The sequence below is a fragment of the Lampetra planeri genome, chromosome 1 (genome assembly GCF_965212315.1).
Source record: "Lampetra planeri chromosome 1, kcLamPlan1.2.h2, whole genome shotgun sequence".
NCBI classification, from domain to species: Eukaryota; Metazoa; Chordata; class Hyperoartia; order Petromyzontiformes; family Petromyzontidae; genus Lampetra; species Lampetra planeri.
This window is the reverse complement of record NC_136107.1, coordinates 10,037,726-10,064,866: the sequence shown is the minus strand read 5'-3', so window position 1 is coordinate 10,064,866 and position 27,141 is coordinate 10,037,726. Positions and strand designations below refer to the sequence as shown.

The 27,141-nt window shown below is 49.4% G+C and overlaps 1 protein-coding gene across 2 annotated transcripts in view; it reads right to left on the bottom strand.

Moving 5' to 3' along the window:
• The window catches only part of LOC144717420 (semaphorin-5A-like), a 62,940-nt gene that overhangs the window by 18,152 nt on the left and 17,647 nt on the right, over positions 1-27,141 (bottom strand). For both annotated transcript variants that reach the window (XM_078592844.1, XM_078592843.1), the window contains exons 2-5: positions 17,870-18,114; positions 13,691-13,790; positions 12,932-12,977; positions 2,500-2,562 (exon numbers count right to left, since the gene is read on the bottom strand). In XM_078592844.1, coding sequence (XP_078448970.1) covers positions 2,500-2,562; positions 12,932-12,977; positions 13,691-13,790; positions 17,870-18,029 — 369 coding nt within the window. In that variant the 5' untranslated portion in view covers positions 18,030-18,114. The remainder of the gene's footprint in view (positions 1-2,499; positions 2,563-12,931; positions 12,978-13,690; positions 13,791-17,869; positions 18,115-27,141) is intronic.

The following is a 27,141-nucleotide window of genomic DNA, read 5'->3' as shown; positions in this document are numbered from 1 at the left end:
CCATCAAGTGGCACTTGTCAACAAGATTCACGGGGGGTCCCCCAAGTGGCCAGCATCACACATGGCTGCCTACCTTTGTCTCCCAACGCTGATGATCGTGATTAAACCAGTTGCTCATTTTAAGCCAAGTTGACAGTGTCGGTTTAGGCCGAGTTCAGATGGTGGTTTCCAATTTTTGCTGTGCATGATGATCAGAGAATGAACTCAGGCTGCTGGGATCGCAATGCCGCCCATCAAAAACTGCCCGACACGTGCATACAAATGTAGTGACTGGGAATGTCACTGTGTGGTGCCGGGCCTGCGAGGTCACGGCGGGATGTCTACTGTTGTGTGTACACCCCGGACACGGGGTGTACTACCAGCCCTAGTGCGGGCTTGGGTGAGCGCTGGTTAAGCGTGATGGCACCACGCATAGCGTGCGGTGCGGGCTCCCGTTGAGAGAGCGAGAGAGTGTCAGCCAGCTGGGGTTACGTTGGGGGGCATGATACTCTGACTGACCTGGGGACATGTGACCGGATGATACTGGAGGGGGGCCACCGGTGGAGGGGGCCAATGGGTGGTCACATGGTCCGGGAAGAACTCTCGAGAGCTTTCGGGCAAGGGCGAGAGAGATCGAGAAGGTGGGCGGGGCGAGAGGCGGAGCCAGCCCCAGCCCGATATAAGGGGGGCCCTGGGAGGGGCTCGGGGTTCTGACTTTTGGAGAGGCAGGAGATCCACGTGAAGCTGGAAGAAGCCTCCAGCCACGCGGTCCGGGACCCAGCTTGTGGTCCGGACCGGGATAGCAGGACCGTGTCTTGTTCCGCCGTAGCGTGGTTAGTTGGGTGGTCACCACCCGAGAGTGGGTTGTGTTAATAGCCTGGAGTATGTTGTGCTAATAGTTTAATAAACGTGTTGCTCCCTAAGACAACGTCTGCGACTCGGTTGGACTCACTACACAAGTAACTAACAGATGTACGGCCACCGGCGCACAAAAGGATTTAAATGAAAACTCTTGCGGACTCATCGCATGCAGGTGTCATATCAACGGCGAGCTCTCTGCCAAGAATGCGACGCGTGCAATTGCACAGAGGGGCTCTTCATAAAACCAACGCAAGAGCATTCGTCCGCATGGCCGTACACTCGTGTTTCCTGCGGTTTAGCCTCCCTAACGCCCGTGTCGTTACCGGCAGGAGCCACCATCCAAGCGTCGCAGGAGAGAGGTCGCATTGGGATGAAGCGTTCATCGCGAGCGCGCTGTACGTTATTACATCACTGGATTTCCATCAATATCGTAGAGAATCTCTTTATTGAGCGACGATGAATAGCAGCAGCATTCCTTACGTCACACTTTAATCCACCCTCCCCAGGGGTTGCGGGCCAGATAAATCACCAATGCACACGAGTGGAAGGCAGCCAGCGAGTCCGTCGCTTAAAAGGAAATCATTGTTTGGTCCTCGGTGTGCTGTAATCTCAGTGACCCCAACCCCCCACGGCTATGGGCCCCCCCGCTGCCCCCCCCCCCTCCCCACCCCCATTGCGCCCGTGCACGCTCAACACGAAAGCGGTCCGTGGGAACGTGGGGAATGGCTCTGCACGGCCCCTTCTGGCTCCGATTTCTCGTGAGGGACGCGGACACCAACTCAATTTGCTCACGAGCGGCAGCGTGCTGAGCCGCAACTCAAAGTCGGGGAATATCTTGGCCAGCGCAGGGCCCTTCACGAGCACGGCAGCCAAAACACTCCAGTTGCTCGGCCAATTATGATTTGGCTTTTCAGGCGACGTGAGTGTATGTCAATTATTAACAATAATATTGTTTCTAATAACAATGATGTAAATGTCTGTGTGACCTAGCTGACTGTCCGATGAGGTCTTCGTTATCATTATCAGTCAATATTTTCTCCCTTCATGGCCATTTACGAGCAATCCAGCCAAGACGTTAGAATGACCCAGCTGGTGATGTTTTGGATTTTCTGGCGACATATGAACGTGTGTAAATGTCGGTCGCCTCGAGCTGACTACCCAAAGAGGTCATCGTTATCATCGTAAATATTTAATTTTATCAATGGCCTTATCACGACAAATATGCCTCCTCAGAGCTCCATGACAACACGCACACCCTGGAGAAAGTTTGCCTCTAAAATTGAGTCATGCTTCTCAAGCTTAAGCGGTTCCGATTTGATTCGACGGTGCAGACGCGCAGCCCTTGCAGAGGCACGGTGGGAACTTGGGAAGGGGCGACTCGCTGCATCGCTTTGTGAGCAACAACAAAAGGTGCTGTGGGAATTACTCCACAAATTCCGGCATTTGCATTTTGCGTAGACGTCATTGGCGCAAAATAGGACGTGATGGCACAGCACATGATATCACAACACACTTACAGAGCACGAACATCATCGGACAGATAAATGCTTTAACTTCGGCCACCATAAATGCCTGCCCACGGTTTATACGACTCGTTCGGCATGCCCAGCGAACGCTGGGCAGGCTCACGACGCCGGCTGTGCTCGTGGCGAGGCTCACCTCCGACTTGCCCTTGCTGTAGCAGGACCTCCTGGTCGTCTCGTCACAGTCCCACTCGCTCGCCTGCGCACGCACGCAGAGGAGGCCTTCCGGTAACGAGGCAGCCACAACCGCTCTAATCTCTTGATTTCGATGTTCGAGTCCAGCTAAATGTATTCTTTTAAATCCTGCGTGTGTCTTATATTTGTCATCGGCAGCTTGTGGCGACCCACAACTCGTGAACACAGAAGTCATTATTGCAATTTCTTATTTTAGACGGCAAGAACAATTTAGTTTCTTTATGTGTTTGCTTACAGCACACGTAAAGATTGCAAAATCTGTTAACCCTCAGGATTTCATTCCTTGTTGTAATGTGAAGAAAAGTGGATATTTATTGAGAGATATCGGTGCTAGAAATGTTATTTTTGTAGGAGGCAAAACTCAACCCCACAGCTGCCATTTGTTGTCACACGCATAGCGGTAAGCTTTGTTGTTAAGGAATCTAACGAGACACAGACAAGCAACCGTATCACATCGCCTGACAGCAGCAGCAGTGACTGCCACGGAGGGAAACGAATGAAAGTTATTATTTTTAAAACATCGAACCAAAGCAGTGTTCTGGTGAGGATGGAGCAGCACACGAATGGGTTATTTTCGCTGCGAGTGCCTGAATCTGGGCATCAAAGGAGTCATGCTCATTATGGAAGCCAGGCAAGCGAGAGCCCCACCTCACCAAGGTGTGAGTCCAGCAAAACACAAAACCACACTCAGACTAAACATTATTACAAACACTGTCGTTTTGATTGCTGTATCCGCCCTTTAGAAAACATAAAAGAAAAAGAAAATGCACCTGAGTGCGATTTTTTTTTTAATATATTCTATCCATCACCAGTCCATTATGACCGCTTGCATATTTTGGGAGTTTTTAGCCGGTGTGTTTTTTTTCTTTTTTTGGGGGGGGGGAGGGGTTGTTGTTTCAAGGTGTCTTTTTGGGAAGGCTGGGGGAAGCGCGTCCCGTGACACCTGGCGAAGTGGAATGTGCTCCGGGTCGGACGGAACCGCCCCCTGGCTCCAGGTGACGCCAATCCGAGCTTTCACTGCCCGGGCTCACGCAGGGCGGAGAGAGGATGAGCTGTAATTCCACGGCCCCCGCGGGGTTCCACTCGACGAAAATGACTCGCCGGAAGATTTCTGCTATGTGCGAGTGCTGTGTGTGTGCTTGTACCAGAAGGGGTATTTTAGCAGCTATTGCATTGTACTGCTATCTTTCAACTCGTATTTTAATACTCGCCATCACAACGAATCGAATAATAACTGAACCTGGTCTGAGCTACTCCGAAGTGAACCTCACCTAACATGGGTACTTGGTGAGAAAATGAAGGTGGTTAGGTACGGTGATCGCTCCCTTGTATATCGTGCTGCTCTTATTATAACATCTGGAATGTTCTTCCTGCCGATATTAGCAAGCCACCTGAGGTATGCACATTTCTTTATAACTGTGTTCAGTTCGTTGTCCTTTCCCCCGCACCTCCGATTAGCACAGTTGGCTGCATACGGTGTAAAAGAAGTTCAACATCTACACAATAGGTGCTCACGAACAGCACATTTTGTTTTTACAATTTAACAGGGAATCTTGGCGAGTGCGTGTTTTATTGACAGTATGCCATCGTTTCTGACACCGTCGGTGCAGTAGAAATCGTCCGATGGGTCTTGATGAAATGTGTGTGCCACTGACCAAAGCAGAGGGGCCACCTCCACTTCTCCCTGTGGACGACGGAGACTGCTGCCCATGGCGGGCCAACTCGCTGGCAGTGGCACAAAGGGGGTTATTTTTAGTTGAGCGGTGGGAATGAAGTGCCGCCCCGTCGTCGCACGCAGAGCCTCCGAAAAAAAGGGGCCGACAATTCTGCCAAGGAGGATGGAGCCCGAGTCGGGTTCATTTTGCTCATTGTGTCGCTCCGCGACAAGACCGAGCGGCATGCGCGGTGTGCGACAGTCATCCGTGCAGGGTCTCAGGGCGTCGCGTTACACGGCCGCTTGGAGAAACCATCTGCCTGCCACACCCAGCCCTGTCTATATCTCCTCCTCCAACACCTCCTCCTCCAACACCTCCTCGTTGCTGGCTTTGCCGGCTTGGTCCGTGTCACACCACTCGTGAACATGCTTGCCTAGAGAGCCTCTACGTGCTCGGGCGTGCGTCACCTCTGGCGTTTCACGCTGTTGTTATCTGTCCGTAAAGTGACCTCCATGGCACAGAGTCCACATACTGTATCACGTTGAGAGCAGTGGCCAGTTAAGTCCAGTATTATTACACTGGTCAACACACTTTTTCTGGCATAAGGTATTCCAACGGGTTTAAGGTAATTTTGGGGTGCTGATGCCAAATCTGGCATCAGTTTTTGTCTATCACATCAGGTTTTTGAGATATCAAATATTGCATTTTCAATAAAAACTGTAGAAGAAAAATATTAAATAAATGTGGATATCTACATAAAATTATATTATAAACACACTATCCTAAAAATACAGCACCATATTTTAACACTAAAGCAGTCACTGACTCGCAACAACTTGCAATCATAAGTGACAGAGTTAATTTCGGGTAAAATCAATGAAAATGGGGTATGCCGATTGCATAAAAATGAGATGTGATAGAACAAATCTGAGATCAGATGTGTAATCAGCACCCTGAAATTAGTCTAAAACAGCTGCAAAAGTCCAGGCCAGAAAAAAATGTTTGTTTTGTTGACCAGTGTTATTTATGACTGGTGATGGCCACAGAACAATTCTGGCCACGAAACTAGCTGCGAGACACGTCACTACTGCGATCATCTCGAACATTTCTAGCACTATTTATCAAGGCTCTCTTAATGCTAAATATCGTGAGGCACTCTCCGCCACACGGTGACATGATATTCAATCACTTTATCTTATTATTTTTTTTACTTTCTCATGGCACTCGCCATGAGTCTGAACCCAAACGGTCATGTTTTGGCGGAGCTGAAAAAATGTCCAGTGAATGAGATCATAATATGGCAAACCTTAACAGGGCATTACGCGTGCTATTGTGTTGCAAGCGTCTCTGCGGATGCTGTTGTTAATAGATTTTCTTTCCTCCCATCAGAGTTGCACTGTAATTCGAGTTTGTTTTGGCGTGAGCCGTCGGTGATTTAAAGTAATTCATTCATTACTGTAGGGGCGATAATTGTCCCTAAAAATAAATATTGTTCTTGTGACAGAAAATTGCAATGCACCTGCTGTGTAATACGAGGTTTCTATCCAAGAGCAGCATGGGAACTTTATCGTCAACCAAGGGCAGAGACTGATCGTTATTGTGCAGTGGATGATGTAATTTAAGTCTCCGAGAACATTTTTTTTCGTACAGCACTTTCAGTAAAAAAAATATATTTTGTTGGAAGCACGACAATATTGTTTTATATACCTGCTGCACTACTTACAGAGTATTAAAATAAAGTGGACAGGAAAACAGCTTAAAAGCTACAATTTGAGCCCATCACAGACTGGCACGACAAGCACTTGCATTTATAAATCAGAGACCAGTAAAATGATGAAGCCACCATGCAATCCCAACAAACAAGATGTAATTATGGGTAATAGTGTGTAATGTAGTGCATTTTGTGAATGAATGGAAATAATGAAAAAACCACGAATGATGAAAATACAAACCCCAAAAGGAAGGAAATATCTATTTAGCATGTTTTTGCGGTACATTTATTGTGTAAATGTTTATTTTGCTAACATTAAAAAAATTATGGATAATTTAGATAATTAAACATCCGGTCACAAATATGGCTGAGTTGACTGGTGTTTAAAATGCAACCAGAGTACACATATCCACGATATTTGCTTTGGCCACACTGTTATTGTAGTTTGCAAGCCTATAAGAGTGCCTGGATATCTATAGCCCCTGTAAGAATGTAAACACATTATTTGGTGATACTGCATCGTTGGCAGTGAAGCACAATCACGCATAATGAAACCGTTCAACACATTCGTCAATTACACTGCCTTAAAATGAAAATTATAATAGGTGACATTTTGGGTAATGGTCCATCTTCATAACACAAAATTCATTTAGGTGTTATGAATAAGAACCTTTGCCCTTCAACATTTTCATTTCCCTGTAAGAATGTAGACAGCCCCTTGAAAAGCTTGAACAGCATCTGAGCCATTTGCTCCTTATCAGAATCGACCTAGCCACACATGATGCCTCATTGAAGTGGCCTATACCATGTGGGAATGTCTAAGATCCATACAATCCAAATGCATGTTTCTAAATGTGGAGGGCAACACCGATGGACGTCGATAAAAAATGCAAACTCCCAAGTATACATGCGTCAAGGTCAGGATCGAACCCACGACCTCCTGACTACCAGGCGAGGCGGATAACATCTCGCAACCGCGGCACCCCAGAAATCTCCTCGTGACAGTGGTCACAATGGTGGCCAGCCCTCTCCGAGCTCCATGTCAGCTCCTGCCCTGTGCCTGACCATCGCAACAAACGAAAGCACCCTTAAATTTTACGATGGATTTGATTTTGGGCTGCATTTTTCCTTCTCAAACCGGCTGAAAGAGGCAATTTCTAACAGAGAGGCTAGATGTGAACGCTCTGTTTTGGTTTGTTGCCTCTCTGGAAGACACCTGACAGAAGCGATCAACTCTGATGCGTGGGAAAAGCTCTCGAGGTTTCCCAACGCGAAAGGAAAACAACAGCGAGCGCCACGCGAACTCCGGACGGCACAGGCGGCCCCGTGGTGGGGAGAAACCCGGTCTCAGACGGTGATGCGCACGACAGATGACACGCTCGCCGTAACCCAGCACGCGCGAGCGGACACTGAGTGCGTCCGAGCGCTCAAAAAAATGACAACAGCAGGGTGACCTCCGCACTCCACTCTTGATCGGTGATGTTTTTGTGCATTTGTGTTCGTCTATTTTTTCCGTCACTACAAATGCTTTATGAGAACCGTGTTACTGGAGGTGGGTAGGGAAAAGTTAGGTGAGGATGTTTTGTTGTCAGCGTAAACACAACTGGGGGAATACAGGACAAACAAAATAATTTCGGCCAATGCACGCAAGTGAACAAGCGTAAAACTGCAAGCGCTCTTCTGCCGTGAAGGCTCTGCCACAACAAACACTGGGCACAGAGTGCGTGACTTGTGGAATTTAAAAACACTCAAACGAGACCAGGCTGCCTCTCCAAGCATCGGCAGTCATCTGTGCGCCTGGCAGATCTTCCGCCCGCTCCACAGGCCCCGAACCACCGCCTCGCCTCCTCCACACAACTCGAGCCCGAGCTGCGTGGCGTTGATGGAAACGGCCATGTTACGGCGCACGGCGATCGTGCCAGACAATTGTTTACGGTGCAGATCGATCACCGAGATGAGTCCGGGGCGGCGTTTTTCACGAGCTCATTTCTTTGGCTCCGGGCGCCGCTGCTTACAAAGAGCGGAGCTCTTCCGCCGCACCGCCTGCATAAACAGGGCAGTGGCCAAGAGTGTCAGGTGCAGTTAAAATGCTCCTGCCTCCATCTCCCCTTTTCCACATCTTCGCTGCAGGCACGCAGAGAGGAGACAGCGTTCCACCACGTCCAAACAACGCCGCAGGAAGGCTGCTTGAGCCTCCACCAGGCCAGATTACTTGCACGCTCTCCGCTCTCGTCTACGCGGCCTCGATTGACGAAGGAGGCCTTCCGACCCTCGGCACCGCTTGTTAGATGCTGGCAAGCGCTCAACGGCAGACATGTCAACGTTCATTATTGCTCACCCTAATATGCCAGCTCTCTTGTTTTTCATGGCGAGCTATCGTGTTTTTGTGGAAATACACTGATTAAAAAAAATCCATTAAGAATGAAAATAAGATCTTCTCTGAGCCATGAAGAGGTCTCTTATTTATCAGAGTTATTGAGGAAGTGAGTGACTGCTTAATAACACAGAGATGTGCCATTCTGCTTTACGTTCACCACAAAAAATGGCTGGAGAGGAAGTCTGCGGAAATTCTGAGTCGACTTTGGACGGCACGTGCAGCGAGAATTCTCTGTGGCATAAATAAATTCCCAGCTGGCATTTGTGAAGCTCTGATCCCTCCTCTGGAAGCGTCCCCGAGTCAGGGAATGATCCTCCTCCCAGCGTTAGCAGTTCAATAATAACTTCAGATGCTCTGTTCCAGGTGTTTGTTGGTTAAATAAGCCATTAACTCATCCTCAGCCAAACCGTTCTGCTCACACTGTGCACTGCAGTTTCCAAATGTGCGGAATAAAATGTTCTTTACTTGATAGTGAAGGTCACATAAGCAGCGGCTTGTTATGGTGCATTCTGTGTTCCCAAATGCACACGGGCATGGGTTAAAATCCAATGTGCAGTTAAATGAGGAAGTTTGCTGGACAAAAATCAGCAAAATTTGGCATATCACCAACGACGAAAAAACAGTTAGTTGTGAAATGGTAATGTTTTTGATAAAATCTGGCAAAGCTCCAATGCACGGATGCTCCCCCGCCCCCATCCCGCATGTAAAGGCAGCATGGCCCTGAACCTGCAGTGGGAGGAGGGCGAGAAACCCCCCCCGCCCCCCGTCTATCAGGAGCCCACGACCCTCCCTCCCCACATGGCGCTCGCACTGCCGCCATGGTCGGGAGAAAAAAAAACCCCACTCAGTTGAACTGCTGATGAAACCAGGTGTTGACAAAACCAGGTGCACGGCACTGTCGCCCTCCTGCGGGGAACAGGATCGACCATTTCCCAGGCACTGCCGCGTCAAGGTGGACGATCAGCTTGGTAAGGTGGCACGCGAACGAGCCAGGGAGAGGGAGGGAGCGCGTTGTGCTCGCGTGTCGCGGGGCGTGCCAAGCGGCTGTGCAGGTAACCCGATCCAGCTGCTCCCACCGCCTATTGTTTTGCTTTTCGTGTGACCTTTGCGCCCAAAAGTGGGGCGCTTGGCCGGATTTTTGGGAAAATACGCTCGGAGGCTTTCTGCGTGATGGATTTGTCTCGCGCCCCCCGAGAACAGCCAAAGCTCCACAGCCACCTGGGCAACAAAACGGTGCCTGGTGGACTCCACCCAGCCTCCAACTAAAAGCAGCACTCAAACTGGACGAGCAAAGCGCATCGAGGGGAGAGGGGGACTCTTCCAAAGAACGGGCAAGAGGATTTGCCTCATTGAAATAAACGAAATAATATCCAACACTTTGACCCGTGGACATTCTTTCAGAAGCACGCACCGCAGCAGCATTTGTTTAAAACACACAAATTTGGACCACTTTCAACTTCGCCGAGTCCCATTGGCAAGGAGCGGCACTAATGCTATCAAGAAAATCCGTTTTTTTATGGACTCGAGCCACCGCACCGGCAAGTCGCAAAAGTGGCGGTGGTTTTCCGTTGAAACGATCTGTCACCGCGCGAACGCGTCCATGCGGGGAGCGTCACGGTGAGCACGAGCGATCACGCAGGTGGCACGGGAGGGTCGCACGCGAGTCTCTCCCGGCACTCCCAAAGCACGCCCGGGTCCCGCGCGTCCGTGCGCTCTCGCGCGCGTCCATGCGCTCTCGTGCGCGCCGCTGAAAGGCCGAGCTACCTCTCCGCTCAACCAGAACCGAGCCATACGTCGGTAGCCACTCGATCATTCTTTACGAACGGAAAGTCTTCTTTTTTCACTTTCTTCTTTTCATTTGGAAAAACATTCCAGTATTCAAATCCCAACACGAAGAAGCACTGCAGTATTTTTTTTGCGGATATATCTTTTACTTGACTTTAAACGTGCATAATATTTTCACACTTTTTGCCGATTATGTAGCATAACAGACACTAGTATTTGTTATATAATGGATATTTTACTTGTGGAAGATTCCTCGGTGCAGTTGATATGACTCCCTCATTTTGTCTCTCTCTCTCTCTTTGTACCTCTACCGTGTCTTTCCTTGACAGAGAGTGTGACAGAGCCGGGCCCTGCAGGGTCTCGGCTGAGATGTCGCAGCAGCTCCCGACACAGCGAGGTCCAAACGCCGGTGTCTCAGCACCGAGCTCCGAGTGGCCTCCGCAAAAGTAACCGCACTTCACGAACCTCTCCTCCACTCGCACCTCAACCACTAAATTAAGGCAGAATTCACAGCTGCCTTTGTCTTCCCGCATCCTCCTAACACCTGAAAAATCAGCGATTTACACAGCTGTGGATGATCGGGACTGGTGGTGCATGGCTCAGCCCCCGCACGGCCACAGCAAGTTTCTTACTGACGACCTTCGACCTCGCCGACGACCCTCGACCTCACCGACGACCCTGGCGGGGAGCAGCTCTTCCACGTGGCAAATCTCACCGAGAATCCTGCCGTTCACTCCCTCCCCCCTCCCACCACCCACCGCCGTCCCCCGTCCCTGCTGCTGATAGATTTTGGGTCACAGCGCGAACGTGAGATACCAAGAAGAGAGGCCGAGAGACGTCTCGCATGGCAACCCTTGGGATGTGAGGATAGGAATTTATTTGGCGAAGAAAAAGGGGGTTGCTTATTTGTTAATCCAAGAAGCTTTCAAGAGATTCCTACTTTGGGCCAACATATCAAAATTTAGTGTTTGCCTATTTTTGTATGTGCGAGGAAAACCGGAGTGTGTGGGGAGAAAACAAATGCGTGTGAAGAGATGATGCCTCAAATGCTGCGCAGGTAAATCGGCAACTGATTTGCTGCACTGCCTCAAGCGTGAAAATATTTGCACGTGCATGTGGGTATCTCTCAAGCAGGAGATCTGAGCATAATCCAGCAACCTTGACCCATGGTCCATGGATGATGAATGTGCACCAGTTCGCTAGGCAAAGATGAACATAGACACTAGTTTTATATGTTTGAATAAACACTGGAAATGCATATGCAAGCAACAAAGTGAAAGTTAATGTGCTATAAATATAAACTTTTTTTTACAGAGAAAAGTCTATGGCATGGTGCTGACAAACCAAGGCGTAATTCTTTTGCAAAAAAACTGACTCTGTCACCTATAATGGAGGCCAAAGTTAGCGTAAAATGAGAACCAGCCATCTGGCTGCGATTGCCGGACTCGAAACACAAGGAAAAGGATTTAATTCCTGGCTCTGACGTTTTGCATAACTTTCACTGCGTGCCAGTAAAAGCTAAGCCACAACGCAACCATTCAAAATGTATCCGAATTTTTTATTTTTACATCTTCCAAAAAGAGACGTACAATCGTAAGAAAATAAGAACACCAACCCCCTGGACTTGAAAGGTCTCGGACAAATGACTTGTTTATTGTGCAGACCAATGCCAAGGTAACCTGGTCTTTAATCACCATCTCCCTCACTCATGCGAGAGAGATGGCGGTGCACGCGCTAGTCCTCTCATGTTGGCCGTCTCCCAGACAAAGTGGATTCACGATCTGTCCTGCAGTGGCTCAGAGTTCGGGATAAAGGCCACAAATACACACACTGAGTGGGGCCTCCTGACAGCAGCTGCCCCCTCAATGAACCAGCCTCTATGCGACCCAAGAGCCGAAACCAGATGTGCTCTGGCTGTAAAGGCACGGAGGCTCGATGTGCGCAATTCGAGAGAAGGTGCTCCTCCTGTCGACACTTCACAGTGCATCCTCTTCAGCCCAGTGCGTTGGCCGGCTGCACTTTAAAAAGTCAACATTACACGTGGAAAAGTTGACTTCGAATGTGGCTTGTGGGAAAAAATGTCAATGAACGTCTTTTGCTCGAATTCAAAAGAAAGCGATTTGAGCAAGTAACCTGCAATTTAATCCATGCTTACAGGATTTGTTGGACTTAAGAACAGTGGGACGGAAAGTTGGTCAGGAATCAACCCAATCAGCCCTTGGCTGCTGTTAGCCATCTCACTGCACGTTTTTTGAGAAGCACCGAGTGATTTTTCTTTTGGGTGCGGAGTATTAACTCCCACCATCACCCGCTCACCTTCTCACCATCCCTGCAGTCTCCACCCACCATCCCCACCCTGAGCAATTCCTTCCCACTAACCTGACCAGAACTCACCCCCCGCCTCATCCTCCTTTGCCAACTCCACAACACCGCTATCGCTGCACCCCTGACCGGAGCCCCATCATGGGTGGGTCGCACACAAACACGACGGCTCTCTCTCGCCCTCTCCCTCTTCCCTCGCCCACTCCCCGAGCCTTGTGGCCCGGCGGCCTGGGGAGTTGGGTGCCGCGCGGTGAAACGAAGCGCAGCGGTGTTTTGGGAGTGCGTTGCTCACCGCGCTCGGCACAGCAGCACAAAGGCTGTACAAACACCAACGGGGCATCGTACATGCCGCGGCCACCGCCACCGCCAGAGCTCAGTTTTTTATTTTACACAAACACTCGCCTCCTGTTGGCTCTGCGCGTGTTTATGCGTGCATATCGGTGGAATTCATCGCCATTCACTCTTTAGCCCCCCCCCTCCCACCATTCCCTGTGCATGGTCATTTAAATAGAATGACACTCACCTGAATTAAGGAGAGGTTGGCCAGGCTGAGTCTGAACAGATAGTTCCTAGAAAATGGATAAAAAAAACTGTCAACGTTACTGAAACTGGTGATTAAGCACGATATGTAAGCGTGTGTTTGTTTGTATCTTTGTCGTAATCTGCTCTGCTAGTGTTGTGTTTTTTACTGAAAAAAAAAAGGTTAACTTCGGAACTAATCGGGCAGCTACACTTTTACCCCACCACAAGCAGTATGCCAATCAGCTTGCCATGGTGTGACCTTCATACTGGGAAAGAGGCAGAGTCAAGAAGGAGTAAATGGCTCAAGATTTCAACCGACCCGTAGCTGGGAGCACAGTGTGCCACCTTCCACGACTACAGAAACCCCACTTAAATTTTCCCTACTGCCATGAGATCTCCAATCAAAATTGAATATCTGAAAAATAAAGCAAAATGTAAATGAAACGTCGCATTCCCGCCTTTAAATATAATACCTCACCACTGCTGCGGAAACAGCGACGTTCAAAACGGGAGACGCTATGAGCAGGACTCCAATATTAGTGAGGGAGTAAGCTCCAGAAAAGACCACGAACAACATGTCATGTTGTCAAAAAAAAAAGCAGCTGTGCAACAACCACGATTGCGGTGCTACTTGCAGCATGGGCAGGCCACCCAGGGTCTCGGGGTGGGTGGTGCAGCCCTGGTGCTCGGTGGTGGGGTCCCGGTGAGGCGTGGTGGAAAGCGCGGTGTGATGGGGCCACGAGCCTAAGGTCAGCATTACCTGGCCCCCACAATGAGCTGGGCGCGGGCAGGGTCGATCGTCAACTGGGAGTAGTTGAGGGCAGCGGGGAAGGTGAATTCGTGCAGCCACGGAGCCAGATCTGTGCACAGCAGGGGGTAACAGGGGTCAGGGCCCCGAGTGTGGGTGGGAGCAGAGCATGTCAAAAGGGGCAAAGCACCAGCACAGAGGGCTCAAGACTCGAGTCATTAATTTTTTCTCTTTTTAACTCTAACCTCTAAAGATGCTTTGCGAGACACGTGGTAGAGGTCACAATCTTGGGTGAAGAAAAGGTGGTCGTGTGTCGAGGCAGATCGTGCGGCACCAGCGATGTTTCATGTTTATCCCCTCCCAAGTAAACGGAGCACGGAGTAGACACATCACCGTGATTTACATTCCTTGGATGGAATTTCTGAAAATGCCAAAAATGTGCGCCACACTTCTGACCCTGCGTATGCTTCCCACCTCCACGAACAAGGCTTGCAGTTTTGTTCTGTGTGTGTACACATTAACACACATACCCTGCCACGCGTGCTGGGCAGTGGACCATAAGGCAAAAAAAAACCCGAGTGCGTCATTTCCATGCGATATCTAAGTTGAACATCAGAGAGAACGCACGCATGCAACCCGGCAATGCCCAGCCTCAATGGGGAGGCCCGCGGGGGAAGGAGGACTGCGCTCCACATACTTAGAACGAGAGAAACTGTGGACAGTGGCGCTGTAAGTAAAACACAAACTGAAACAGCGAAACACATCGAGTGTTACTTTCACTCGGACATTTTTGTTTGTGCACGAAATCTGGAAGCAATCACCTACAGCTGCAAAAGCTGGTCTAAGAGGGAAAAAAAATACTAATTTTGATCCAACCCCCTTCCCGGAGTGTGGTAAACTGTTCCAGAGGGGGCTTTCTCACCTTACGACAGCCTCCTGCTCACAACTCCTTTGGTGAGGCCGAAAAAGGGCCCCTCATCTACCCCCCTGGTCTGCCACCAACATGCCACGGTATATGGACAAGACAAGAACAGAAACACATTACGCCCTGTTGTGCAGCGTTATGGGTAAAAGCATGTTGAAGCTAAACTCTGTTCTTTCTGCACATAAAAACTGTGCATTAGTCCATCGGTCTATTGGGCTTTCGAGACCGATATCACCCAGCGGCATTTGCTTCAGCAATATATTGCTACCAGTTGGGCGAAGGCGTCGTTCTCCAAGGCTCCGACGGCTTCACAGGGAGCCACTGGTTGTGACTTATTGCACAGATGAACATATCAAGGCTATGCCCACACCGCAGTCAATCACCAACGTTTGATGCGTCCGTTTATTTGACATTAAATACATCCATACCAAACACTGGTTCCCCCTAGAATTATATATACACACACACACACACATGTGTGTTTGTTGATGGAATAAATAGTTTCAGCAAGGATGGGGTGCATTGGGATTTCTGGGAAAATGAAGCTTTGGCCAATAATCCTCCTGGGAAACTAGCTAGTAAACACACAGTGAGCGGAACGACTGCACGCAAAGACGGCCATCACTCCCCGCGCGCGCTTAAGCGAGGCGCGGTGGCATGGGACCCACGATCCGTGCCAAGCGTGTCTTCCCCGCGTGACACGCGACGCCCCGAGTCGAGAAACGACGATGACAGGAGCACGGAGTCCCCGCAGCCACCGCGGCCACCGCGGCCCAGGTCGCTTTGTGCTCTGACACGGCAGAGTGTAAACTGAGATCCCTCACTCCTGCAGCGATAGCATCAAACGGCTGCTCCGCTCCAACCCACCGCAGCCGTGGCTCACTCGACCGACCGCCTGCCTCCGGGGCTCTTGTTTGAAATCTATGCTCCATTAATTAATGAAACGCTGCATGTGCATCCCATCACTCCCATTTAGTGGGTTTAGTGCCCAAGGCGAGAAGGTTGATTCCACGCGGGCAGCTGGAACTTGGAATCTTCCGACATTACGGAGCTTCCGATATTAAGAAGTCACAGAAGCTGTGCACATTCAAACCCTAGATTGAAAACTCATTTCATTTAGTAGTTTGTTGTCCTTCCCCCCACAGCTCCGATTGGCGTGGTTGGCTATGTACGGTGTGATAAAAGTTCAACATACATACATACCAACGGGCACCTTTCATATAGCGCTCGCTACTGCACAACATGCCTGGGATGCTCGGCACAACGGGGCAAGCCAGGGTGGTCTAGAGGCGCTGCGTATTTACCGCATAGGGAGAAGCTGTCTCACGGCTCTTTGACAGATGACTGTCCATTGATACTTGAATTCAATTTCTCGCAGACTCAATTAAGAGTTTGCTTCTTGTTTTGATTTAAAGCTTTCGTGACTGCAGGGATTCATATTCTTCGTTCTTTCGGTAAAGTCGAAACGTCGTGAGAATTGTATTGTTTTATATTTTTATTATTGTATTGTTTCCCTTCTACGTGACTTTACCGAAAGAACCAAGAATATGGTTTACTTCTTGTTTATTTTATTATCCATTGCTTGTGGGATATTTCCTTCACATCACCCATAAGGCGTTGAATAAAGAAAAGAATGCTTAGCATTCACATTGCCACTGTGCCGTTTCAACGGTTTATCTCTCTCTCTCGTTATTAAAAGTGAGTGATTGAAGACGCGTTTTAAGTAAGCGCTGAGTGTTTAAGATCCACACCCCTGTCTACTCCCAGCCACTCGTCTTGCTGCCACCCCTAAAACCGTATCATTGTGTCGCGCTGGAAAGTACACTTCCATTTAAAGGGGTTTCTGCAGACCAGGGATTTACACCCACTCGGTTCCAATTTCCCTCTTATGTCTCAAGCACCAGCTTAATGACCACCGCAGCACGAGCCAGATGTCCCGCCTCTCCACCCCGCGACCTCACTTTCTGCAGGCAGTTCTCACAATTAGCACTTCACACATGAGCTGGCCGGGGCCAGTCTCACCGCCATGGCTTGAGTGCCACTTGTTTATTTGTGTCAGTAAATTCCCGAAACCAGATGTGTCCGCGGGACTCGTACGTGCGTGTGTGCGTGCAGCAGAAGTGGCGGTGGCTTTACGACTCGCTCGAGGTACGGCGGGTCTGAGTGTGGGGAGTTAGGCAGGAGCGATCGCACCAACGCCTCCGTTGAGCACAGCTCCTAGAGCAGCTGTAGGCCTGTTGTTGTTTTTCGCTCGGAATATGAGTAAGCCAAATTGTTTTGCTGTGCTGCATGAACAGTTTATTTATCGCAAATAGTTCTTCATAACGAAACAACGGGCTCTTATTAGATGCATGACCATCACAAGACAGGGCTTGTAAAATGACTTTGTGTTCCTTTAAGCCAGACACATTCACAACGACCTCCCTTTGTGTTCATTGCCAACACAAGCGCCACCCAGTAATCAGCATTACAGTATTTATTTCTGTGCAATAATTAGAGTAGATAAAATGTTTAAAATACTCAACGTACATGTTCAAAATAAAGCCTTAGTAATCATGAACAAACACTGCATTACAACTAAAAATCTTTCCAAGCTAATACTTTTGCAATGATCCTCCTTCAGAACAAAGAGACAGGGAAAGTATATTATTTTACTGACGGTTACAAATGCCATCCCAGAAAAACAAATCAAATCTCCTTCCTGTCTTCTCTAAGCTATAAATCACAACCAGTGCCTACAATATTGTATTACTGCACAGCAGGTAAATATCAAAGTAGGATGATATTTTTTAATTAAAGGAAAAGTAGATCTTGACATTGCAGCTGATAGGCCTTCTGGACAATTATAGTTGATAGTGGGACTTCAAAATGCTTCAAAAGATGAGTGACCATTTGAGAGAAACAGCTGTCGTAGTACACTTGAAAATAAATTTTCTGAACTTCATTTCGTGCGAACCAGTTTCCAGATAGACAAAGTATTGAGTGAATGTTGGGCAATGTTGAGCCATTGTTTGGTAAAATATTGGGACTATGTTTGGTCAAATTGGATATATTTTAGGCCAATGTTGGGCAAATCTCAGGCCAAGTTGAGTCAATACTAGGCCAATGTTCGGTAAAAAAATAGGCAATGCTGGGTAAAGGTTTACTCAATTTTGGGCCAGTGCTGGGTCAACGTTGAGTAACGTTGGATCAACACCACCCATTTCTGTCCCAACACCAGTAATAGCCTGGGCCTGATGCAGGTGAGCGAGTGTTGGCTGACTGACCTTGGTGTGCCGTGCGCGGGTGCTCCTTGCGCGAGCATGAGCCGTCGTGCGAGTCCCCCAGCGTGACCGCCGCGGCGCCAAGCACCAGCGCCACACGCACGAACGACGTCGCCTCCACCCAGCGGCACCATCGAAGGCGTGACGTTCCCAACAGCTCCATTATGGCGGCGGCGGCGGTGGAAGTTCTCGCACGTTATAGCCGCTGCCCGAACATCGTCCGTGCCTTCGCTGCGTCCTCGCCGAGTCTGCCAGGGGCGAGGCGACGAAACGAAATGATGAGAAAAGAGTTGTCACGACAATAAGTGGCGCTGAATGTCTCCGTTTGCCTAGGTTGCGGCAACCGTCCGTTGGCGTTGGCGTGCACACTGAGATGTGTTTGGTGGCGTCACGGTTGAAATTACCTCACCTGGTCTAAACTCCAAATTCCTGAGGGTTATAAAAATGACACCATGACCCATGTGTGTGCCGGGGTGTCACTAACTTTTATCAGCACCGCCTCAGTGTGGCCATCACAACACAGCATTAATCACTTGGCACTGCCATGAGTTGTTTACTTGAGTTAAACATTAATCATGGGGCTGCCAGCCAGACTAGACGAAAGCTCTATATATAATATTGCCTTTGTCGCACGGATTTAGTGTTTGTGAAAACGGCATTGTGGGTGACAGATAGTCTAAAAATATCAACACTCCGATAACATAAACACAATACAATTTCAATTGTGAAACATAAACCGTGAAACACTGTTAGCAAGAACTCCACCAATTGTGCGGTGTTTTAGCGACCATTTCTCATCCCACACGCAAGGAAATGAGTAACACCACTCCACCCACCTGCAATTCCACTCCACCCACCTGCAATTCCACTCCACACACAAACACACCTCCCCGACCATGTTCACTTATGATCTCACCAGCCTCGATGACGCAAAGTGTCAGCTACTGGCCTCCTAGATCGCATCCACGGCGCTGTGTGTGGCGTACGGGGTTTCCCTCTTGGCCGTGTGGTGATTACCCACAACACAATTTGGCGTCCGCTTGCTTGACAACTGCAAGTTCATGCGTGGGGGGGGGGGGGTGCACAGGGGCCTTGCACAGAGGCCGATGCCACGGAGAGAGGGGCCCCGAGTCCACAACGTGAGCGTCGCTCGGCAGTGCAATGTGCATTCCAGCGGATCAAAGGCCTTGCTCCGCACGTGGGGGGCCACAGCGAGGCCCCCCCCCGCCCTCTCAGAGCCCACACAACCCAAACCATTAACGCTGTTTATTTCCCCTCGCTCTAGCGCACAGGCCTCTCACGTTCCGAGCAGATTCGCTGGCAATTTAGAAGAAGAAAAAAACTGAGCAAACAAATCTGAGCCGGCGTGCGCACTACAAAAATGCTGACCAATCACAACTTACACCTAATCGAGTGGCAGAAGAGCAACTTTTTTCGTATGTTTTTGCATGCAGCCAAGCAATATAACACTACAGTCTACCCCTTCATTGCAGGTAGAAATTGACTCTCCACAAGTATTTATTGTCAATTTGCTGAGCAAGTGGTCATGGCTTACAGTTGAAGAATTTCACTGCGGGAATAAAGTTCTGGAATTCAACTGCGTGGTAGAGCAGTGGCTCAGCCATGAGTGAGCGGCACTGCGCTATCAATCCTGCAACCGGATTTCGATTCTCAGCCATGGCTTACACATCAGTGGCTCGTGATATCCGAACTAGTCCTGCCCTGCCAACTTAATATCCACCATCCCACACTGATCAGTGTGATGTACACATTATTAATTCAACTCAGTTGACCAGGTACTCGAATTTCTACCCGATTTCCTGCTCCGAGAGCCAGCTTGCGAGTTTGAGCCTTGGCTGGGCCTCCTGGGAGACACCCCATGGACCGAGCTGTCCCTGTGCCATCCAGCAGCTCCGCTTGCCACGAAGACTCTCGCTCGTGTCCTTGCCGGGGGGTCATCGTCTGGAAAGAGTCTTAACGAGGGGGGACTGGACCTTGCGCCTCTCTTATCAAAGCACCCCGCGCCGTAGCCTGCAGTCGGGGGTGGATGATGACATATGGCAAACGGCTTAGCGTGTGCTCGACTTCTCAGACCCAATGACGCATTTTGCAGAGGGCAATGACGCTTTGAGGAGAAGAACGCCAGATATCTGTGAGTAAGCGTCGCCTGATCCCCTACTAGTCAGCAAACAGACAGCGCCAGTGCAGTAAATTCAATGAGAAGGCCTTGCCGATGTGATCGCAATCTGCCAGTGGCCCAGCAGGTCCGGGAATAGAGCACGGCTACAACTTGGCCACTCTCTTCGCCATACTTGGTGAAGGGCGAACAAAGAGGAAGACGCACGAACCGTCCCAGCGACTCGAGCCACAGCAACCATTGTGTTTGGCATTTGACGCTAATTCCGGCAGAACTTTTGATATTCTTGAATGGGAGGGGGGGCAACTGTTGTTTGATTTGTATCGTTGGTGATTGGCATGCCAGCTTGTATATATTTAACAACAGGTTTTACAAGAGAAAGGATTTAAGAGGTTGCCTGTGCCATTACATTTAAAAACATAACCGAGCGAAAGCTTTAGTGAAATAAATCAATTGCATGCCCCTCCCAGAACTTGCGTTAGCTACTGTATGTAGGTCAGTTCATTATTTACTGTATTGATTGCCTTCTCAATTGTTCCTGCTTTGAGCACGGTCACAAGTTTCTCATTTAAGATGTTATCACAAGTTGTCTTATGCATCTACGTATGTGGAACTTCTTTCGCACCATACACAGCCAACTATGCTCATCGGAGGTGCGAGAATGTGTGATTCATGATGTCTTAAATGAGACCTCGGTTAAAATTTTGCATTTAAAAGTCACGGCAAAGTGCTTGCACGCTATGGCCACCCCCTCTGCGATCCGCGATTCCATTTCAGAGTTGGAGGCACTAAACTCCCAAATTCGTTTCGGCTGCTGTGTGATGCGGTACTAGCAGTGCCCACTAAGTGGGCACCGTGCCCATGGCAATTGGGCCCTGGCGCTGGATCGAGAAGGGAGGCGAGCGTGATTTGTGCCAGGCTTCCAGGCAAGCGCTCGCACACAGAAGGAGCTGCTGAAGAAAATGTCCTAATGTCTCATCGTTTTAGCTTCACGAGTGTTTGTTCTTGAGAATGTGTACTTCACCATAGTGTAATATTTTCTCATGTTGTTTTGCAACAACATTCGAACGTGTTTGCCGTTTTGCTGCGCCGTGGTTGTTAAAACCCAAGGCCTTCCTTGAAGAAGAGACTTCTGCAGTAAATGAGTCCTCAGTTGGCTCTCAACTCTCTCACCTACCCAAAGCTCTCAACTGCAAAGACACAAACGGCCTGTCGGATTAAAATGCAGCATGTCGGTTGGTGACGTATCCATGCAGAAATTGAGTTCTCTCCCCCTATATATTATGGGGATTCCCCAGCGGCTCACACTAACATTAAAAAAACACATCTATTTGGATTAACCGTCCAAAAATGAACCTTCCTAAGAAAGTCTGGGTAAGACTGGCCAGGGAAAACAACTAATTAATTACATATCTGCTACCACAGTTGCGTGCCACTGTTTGTTCCCACTATCTAATGTCCATCTGTGATGTCCCTATCCCTGTCAGTCGATCTCCCAATCCACCTCCAGGGCTGCTCACGCCAGCTGGGAGTGATTTGCCAGCGTTGGCTGCCGGGGGGGGGGGGTGGAACGGAGATGGCAAGCAATTTTTTCTGTAATTTTCCCCACAGGGTGCTTGCACAGCGGAGCATCATGAGAACCGAGCCACCACAGGCAGGAGAGGGGGTTACGTGGCTGGCTCAGAGGGATGGAGTCGAGGATGACGGGGGGTGGGTGGAGCGCGTGGTGAGAACCGGCGAGCACCGGCGAGATTTGGCGCAAATGAACTGGCAGTGAGAGAGAGCGAGCGGGTGAGCTGGGGCGACCAGCGGGTCAGACATAATGGAAGGTGGAGGAGTGGCGGGAGGCGGGGGGCAGAGTCCCAGGCCGAAAAGGGGTTCAAGTAGAACATTAACTTTTGTGTCTTAAGTCAGAGGGGAATACTTGGAAAAGACTGACAGAAAATAGCGGCTCATTTCACAACCAACATTCTGCACAAGACACAAGGCCTCAGCAACATCTGACAAAACAACTTGCTCGATTCCTGCACGCGTCACCAGCAAACGCACTCTGCCGCCTCTTGGCAATACAATTTGCTAACGGCGGACTGCGACCCGATTTAATGACCTCCCGTAACTCAGCGAGGTGTCGCCGTAACTCAATTAAGGCGGCGGTGTCGATTGGTTGCATTGTGCCAGTGCATCTGCCGTGGCCTGCCGGAGCCTTCTGCTCAACGGTGTCCAGGGCAGCTGCCTCCCCCCTTTCATCGGAGCGCGTCGAGTGGCGAAGTTCGTCTCCTCGCACTCCCGTCTCTCTCATCTCTCTTGCTACGATAGCGCGCAACCCATGCACCGTGTGCTGCTCTAATGTTGCATCGCCACCCTCTTGGTGGGTCGGGGGGGGGGGCGCGGTGATATTTAATCAAATTGTGTTCTGGAAATTTCCACCAGTGACGAAACCAAATCAGTGTAATATCAAACCACTGAACTTTAAACTACAAATCTTGTCCACGTGTAAGTGTGCCTGAACTAGCAAAGCCGGTAATGGTGCGTGCAATGCATTACATGTAACGGACAATGAAGCGTGTATGTTTTTTTTTTACCAATTGTGCGGATGCGTTTGTGCTTTCTAGTGAATGCCTTGTGCAAGTATCAACTCGAGTGCACCGACCTGATCGCACGGAATCTAACGGAATGTGAACGGAGAGAGGGGCCATTCTGGAGGAAGGCTTTGGCAGGAATGTGCCGAATGAGCAGCAAATGAACCGCAAAAGGGAAAAAAATGCTCCCTCTTACAACACCCCGGCCCCGAGCTCAGCCGCAGCGCAGCCCCCCAGAGACACCACAATGGCTGAGTCTGGAGACCAGGCACTGGTTGAATTTCTCGAAAGCTTTCACGCACATGCAGGAGCGGGAGCACCACGTCATTTTCCTTTTGCCAAACAGAGGTGTTTAATCGCGCCGGGAATTGGCGTAAATTGAATATGCATTTTAATCTATGATAGCGTGCGTATTAAAGCAGCCTCTTCAGACAATGAACTCGTTATGTCATTTTGTGTTTTGGTTATTGCTCGTCCCATCACTCGACAGCTGATGAAAACAATTACCACCTGGAACGATTTAAGTCCGTGACAACATTGTTAAATTGTCAGCTTGACGTTCAACAGAAACATGCAATCTTCCTGTCATGTTTTCTGCTGCGGATCTCAGCAGGCATTCGCCATGGACCTAATTTTTGTCAACATGCCCCACAACAACAACAACAGTGCCACGGCGCCGCCTCGTCACCGCCATCCCGAGCCACGAGATCCGTAAAACAATCCACATGACCTCCTGGCTCGCAAACCTTGTCCTAAACCGCACGCCTATCCTGCTGTGCGGTGCATGGATGTGGCCAGTTCTGTAGTCTGGGTGATAAACGTGCAAACAGCATAGGATTACTTTGTTATTTCATACTTAAATTACTCGTACCCAGTACTTTGTGCTGTACAGGCGCCCATACCCATTGCGAGGTCAGGTTGATGATGACACGACTATCCGCAAAGAAATCTTAAGTATGCGATTCACCAAATAAAACATTTGGCGGCCCTTGCTGCAGAGTGACAGACTACGGTGACATACCGGTGGGCAGCCTGCCTGTGTGACGCTGCATGTCACTTTCCCAACGCCAAGGCAACCGCATGTGGCATCATCCTCCAGCGACCTTTGCCATCCGAGCGAGGAAAGGGAAGACTGTAGCCACGCTGTCAGGAATCGTCAGACGCTCCACCACTGGCGTCAATACCCCCACGCTCCTCTCCGACGGGAAACGCCGCTCGGCCGCGCGCCCCCCCCCCGACCCCTGACCCGGTCTGCCTCTCCGTCCCCGTAAACGTGCACAAACACGTGGAGGTCGCCCCTCTCTATGCCCGATTCTCTCTCTCTCTCTTTTATATTTATTTACTCGTTTATTGCGGCAGCGACACTATTTTTAAGGCCCGCTGTTGCAATGAAAGGAACAACAAAACTCGTGACACTTTGCACCCCCCGCGTGGCCATGGCGCCTTTTGCCCCATTAACTCCCGACGCCCGCCACTGGAACGCTTTGACGGCATCAGAAAAAAAAACGCTTCTTTAAGCGTTTTACGGTCTGCCGTTCTCAGACCGAGACGCGACAAAAAAACACACACACTAACTAAACTCACCCCCTTCTCCTGCCCCCACCCCCCTAAATATACGGCCATTCGCACATGAAATACTAAGCCAATGACTCAATGCGACGTGTGTAGAGGGTCACTCCCAGATCATATTTGCCAGGAGGGGATCATCACTGTAGGTTTATCCTCGTCAATGCCCTTTTGGCACAGACCCCACTTTTGCTTGCGATCTCGCCGATTCACACGCAAGTCCAAAACAACACTTTGAAATAGGCTATCCAAGGGAAACGTCATTTGGACTTTTGGTCAAATCCCAGTGTATACCTCAACCATAACTGCAGCAAGACGGATACGTTCACAATGGACAAAATTGAGAGGTGGGCTCTTCCAAGACACTCAGCCCCACCTCTCCCTTGGGTTCTCGTTAAGCCCTGCTGGGCCATTTAATAAAGATCGGGTGGGGGGGGGGCGGCTGCCATGATAGCGCCCTACTCTTGGCAGCAGCATCAGCAGCAGCTCCACTCGGGGGTGTAACTCTCTAGTAGAGTCGAGCGCAATAATAAAATGAAGTCACGCTGGCGAGCGCGCCGCCGCCTCAGAGGAGACGAAACGCTTTCAGGCGTAACGGCTGCAGTGGGGCTCTCGATTCTGTGCAACATCGTCCACGATGTGTTCATCGATTGAGAACGCCCGCCAGCCCGTGCGATTATTTCGCTTTGGCTGCTTAAGTGTCAGCGGGTTTTTTTCTTCTAGCAGATGCTTCTCTTTAAGGCATCAAGAATCCAAATGTATTTTACTGCGGAGTAAATGCAAACGGACAGTGGAGTCGTCGTGCATTGCAGCCTATCACAAATACGAAACCTTATTGCTGTGAAAACTGACCCGAATTTACCACTGCGGTCGTATAGAAGTGTGGGGGTAAGGGGCGTGTGGGTGTGGGGATACGGGAGAGGGGGCTGGGTTCAAGTATTAACATTTTAAATGCCACTGGGAAGAATGGCAATTCTTATTTTATGTTGTTGTTGTTTTAAAATGCAAAGACCTATACAAAAGGAAAACAGCCTCTCACCTAAATTTTGATTTAAAGCTTTCGTGACTGCAGGGATTCATATTCTTGGTTCTTTCGGTAAAGTAACGTAAAAGGGTAATAATAAAATAATACAAATATAAAAAATACAAATTCTCACGACGTTTCGACTGCAACACAAGCAACACAATCCCACCTGATGATGATTGCTGGTGTTGCAGTCGAAACGTCGTGAGAATTTGTATTGTTTTGTATTTGTATTATTTTATTATTAGCCTCTCACCTCTTTGCGTTTTACCACGGGGATAACAAATCTGCCCCCAAAATATGGCAACAGCAGCGCCTCACCCTCAAATGCACGCACTTGGTCAAATTGCACCGCTCATTATTTGATTGCCCCTAATGTGCGGATGGTGGCCTTATCATAATTGCAATCGCATAATCGAGCAGCCGGGTAAGTCCTCCTTAATCACAGAGCAGCCGCACGCACGCGATGGCATTGCGCGTAGGGAGAAGTCGGGGGGGGGAGGGGGGTGCACCAGGGTTCGTGAAGAACACGGCCTCATTCCTCAAGCATCCATATATATGATGAGGTGTTAGTATCGTGTTAGTCGGAATTGTGAAATGTCAGTGAGCAGCGTCGCTGTTATCCTCAGAGCTAGAAATCTAAAGTGCTTTTGGCATGTGTTGTGATGCGTTATAAGGTCACAGAAAGACCGCTGCAGACTGAGTTTGTGAGAGGAGCGAGAGTTTAGGTCTTCAGGAGAGGAGTTCCAGAACTTAATCTCGGAACTCTTTTTTCACAAGCGATGCTTTACCAACTCCCTTTTGAAGATGTTTACAAGTCAAAGTAAGTACGAGTGCTGAGAGAAAAAAGCATACGTACGTTTAGATAACACGCAAACGCCGCGCAACATTGGTCCGCAACCCAGTAAGTGCACTGCCTCTTAAATGCCACCATTGAATTGATCTCACAATTGATGATTTATGGGTGCCATCCACTAAAACAGCTTAAAAAACAATGGGTTATAAAGGGGTGTTTAGCCAACGTACAAAAACACTTACTTCAACCTGTGCTATTCTTTCAATATCCGCTCACGGACCGATTCAAATCCACGCGTGGACGCATGGGGAGCCCACGACAATGAGTGAATTAATGTCTCACCAGCAATAGAAACCATCTGCTCTCGAGCGCTCCAATCCTTGCTACCCCAGCCATAAATAACAGCCGCTCTTAAAGAGGCGCCATAGCTAGCCCACGCAAGGCAGCTCAACCCACGCGCGCCCTCATCCTCACGACCATCACCACGGCCATCGTCGTGAATGACCCTCGCCGTCTTAGCCTCGGCAGCGGCTGCCAGATGCCAAAATTCCAACGACCCCACCCGACCCCCGGCGCGCGCCGGCGCCTGTCACGGGTGCTCACGTGAGCACCTCGGGGGAGCTTCGTCACAGCACAGGTGACCCGAGAGATGCGGCTCGGTGTCCCGTAGAGGAATTACGGCCGACAAAACTCTGCAGAGTTTGCGAGTCCTGCCTGACCCTGGGAGGCTCCCTACAAGCGAAGGGAAGTGGAAATTCGACGCAGTCATAATTTAAAGAGCACCTCCACCCAGTGCCGGATTAAGCCAGTGCGGGGCCTGTAGCATATGTTATAAAGGGACCCTAAACAAAATATTAAAAAAACAACATAAATATTCAAAATTGATTTGGAGATTTCGTTACTGCGGGAATTTCTCTTCGGTTCTTTCGGTAAAGTCACGTGGAAAGAAAATAAATTAAATAATAGAATACGACGTTTGCAACACAAGCAATCGTCTTCAGGTACGAATGAATGAGAAAACAAACCTAGAAAGCTTAGAAATATAATGTAATACAACAGAGAGAGTCGGCTAACATAACAGTCAACACCCAACCTGGTTGATTACGTTCATCCACGCCCCCCTCAGTGTGTGAATCTGGCTCTGATACCAGCCAGTGCCTCCCCAGCCATTGA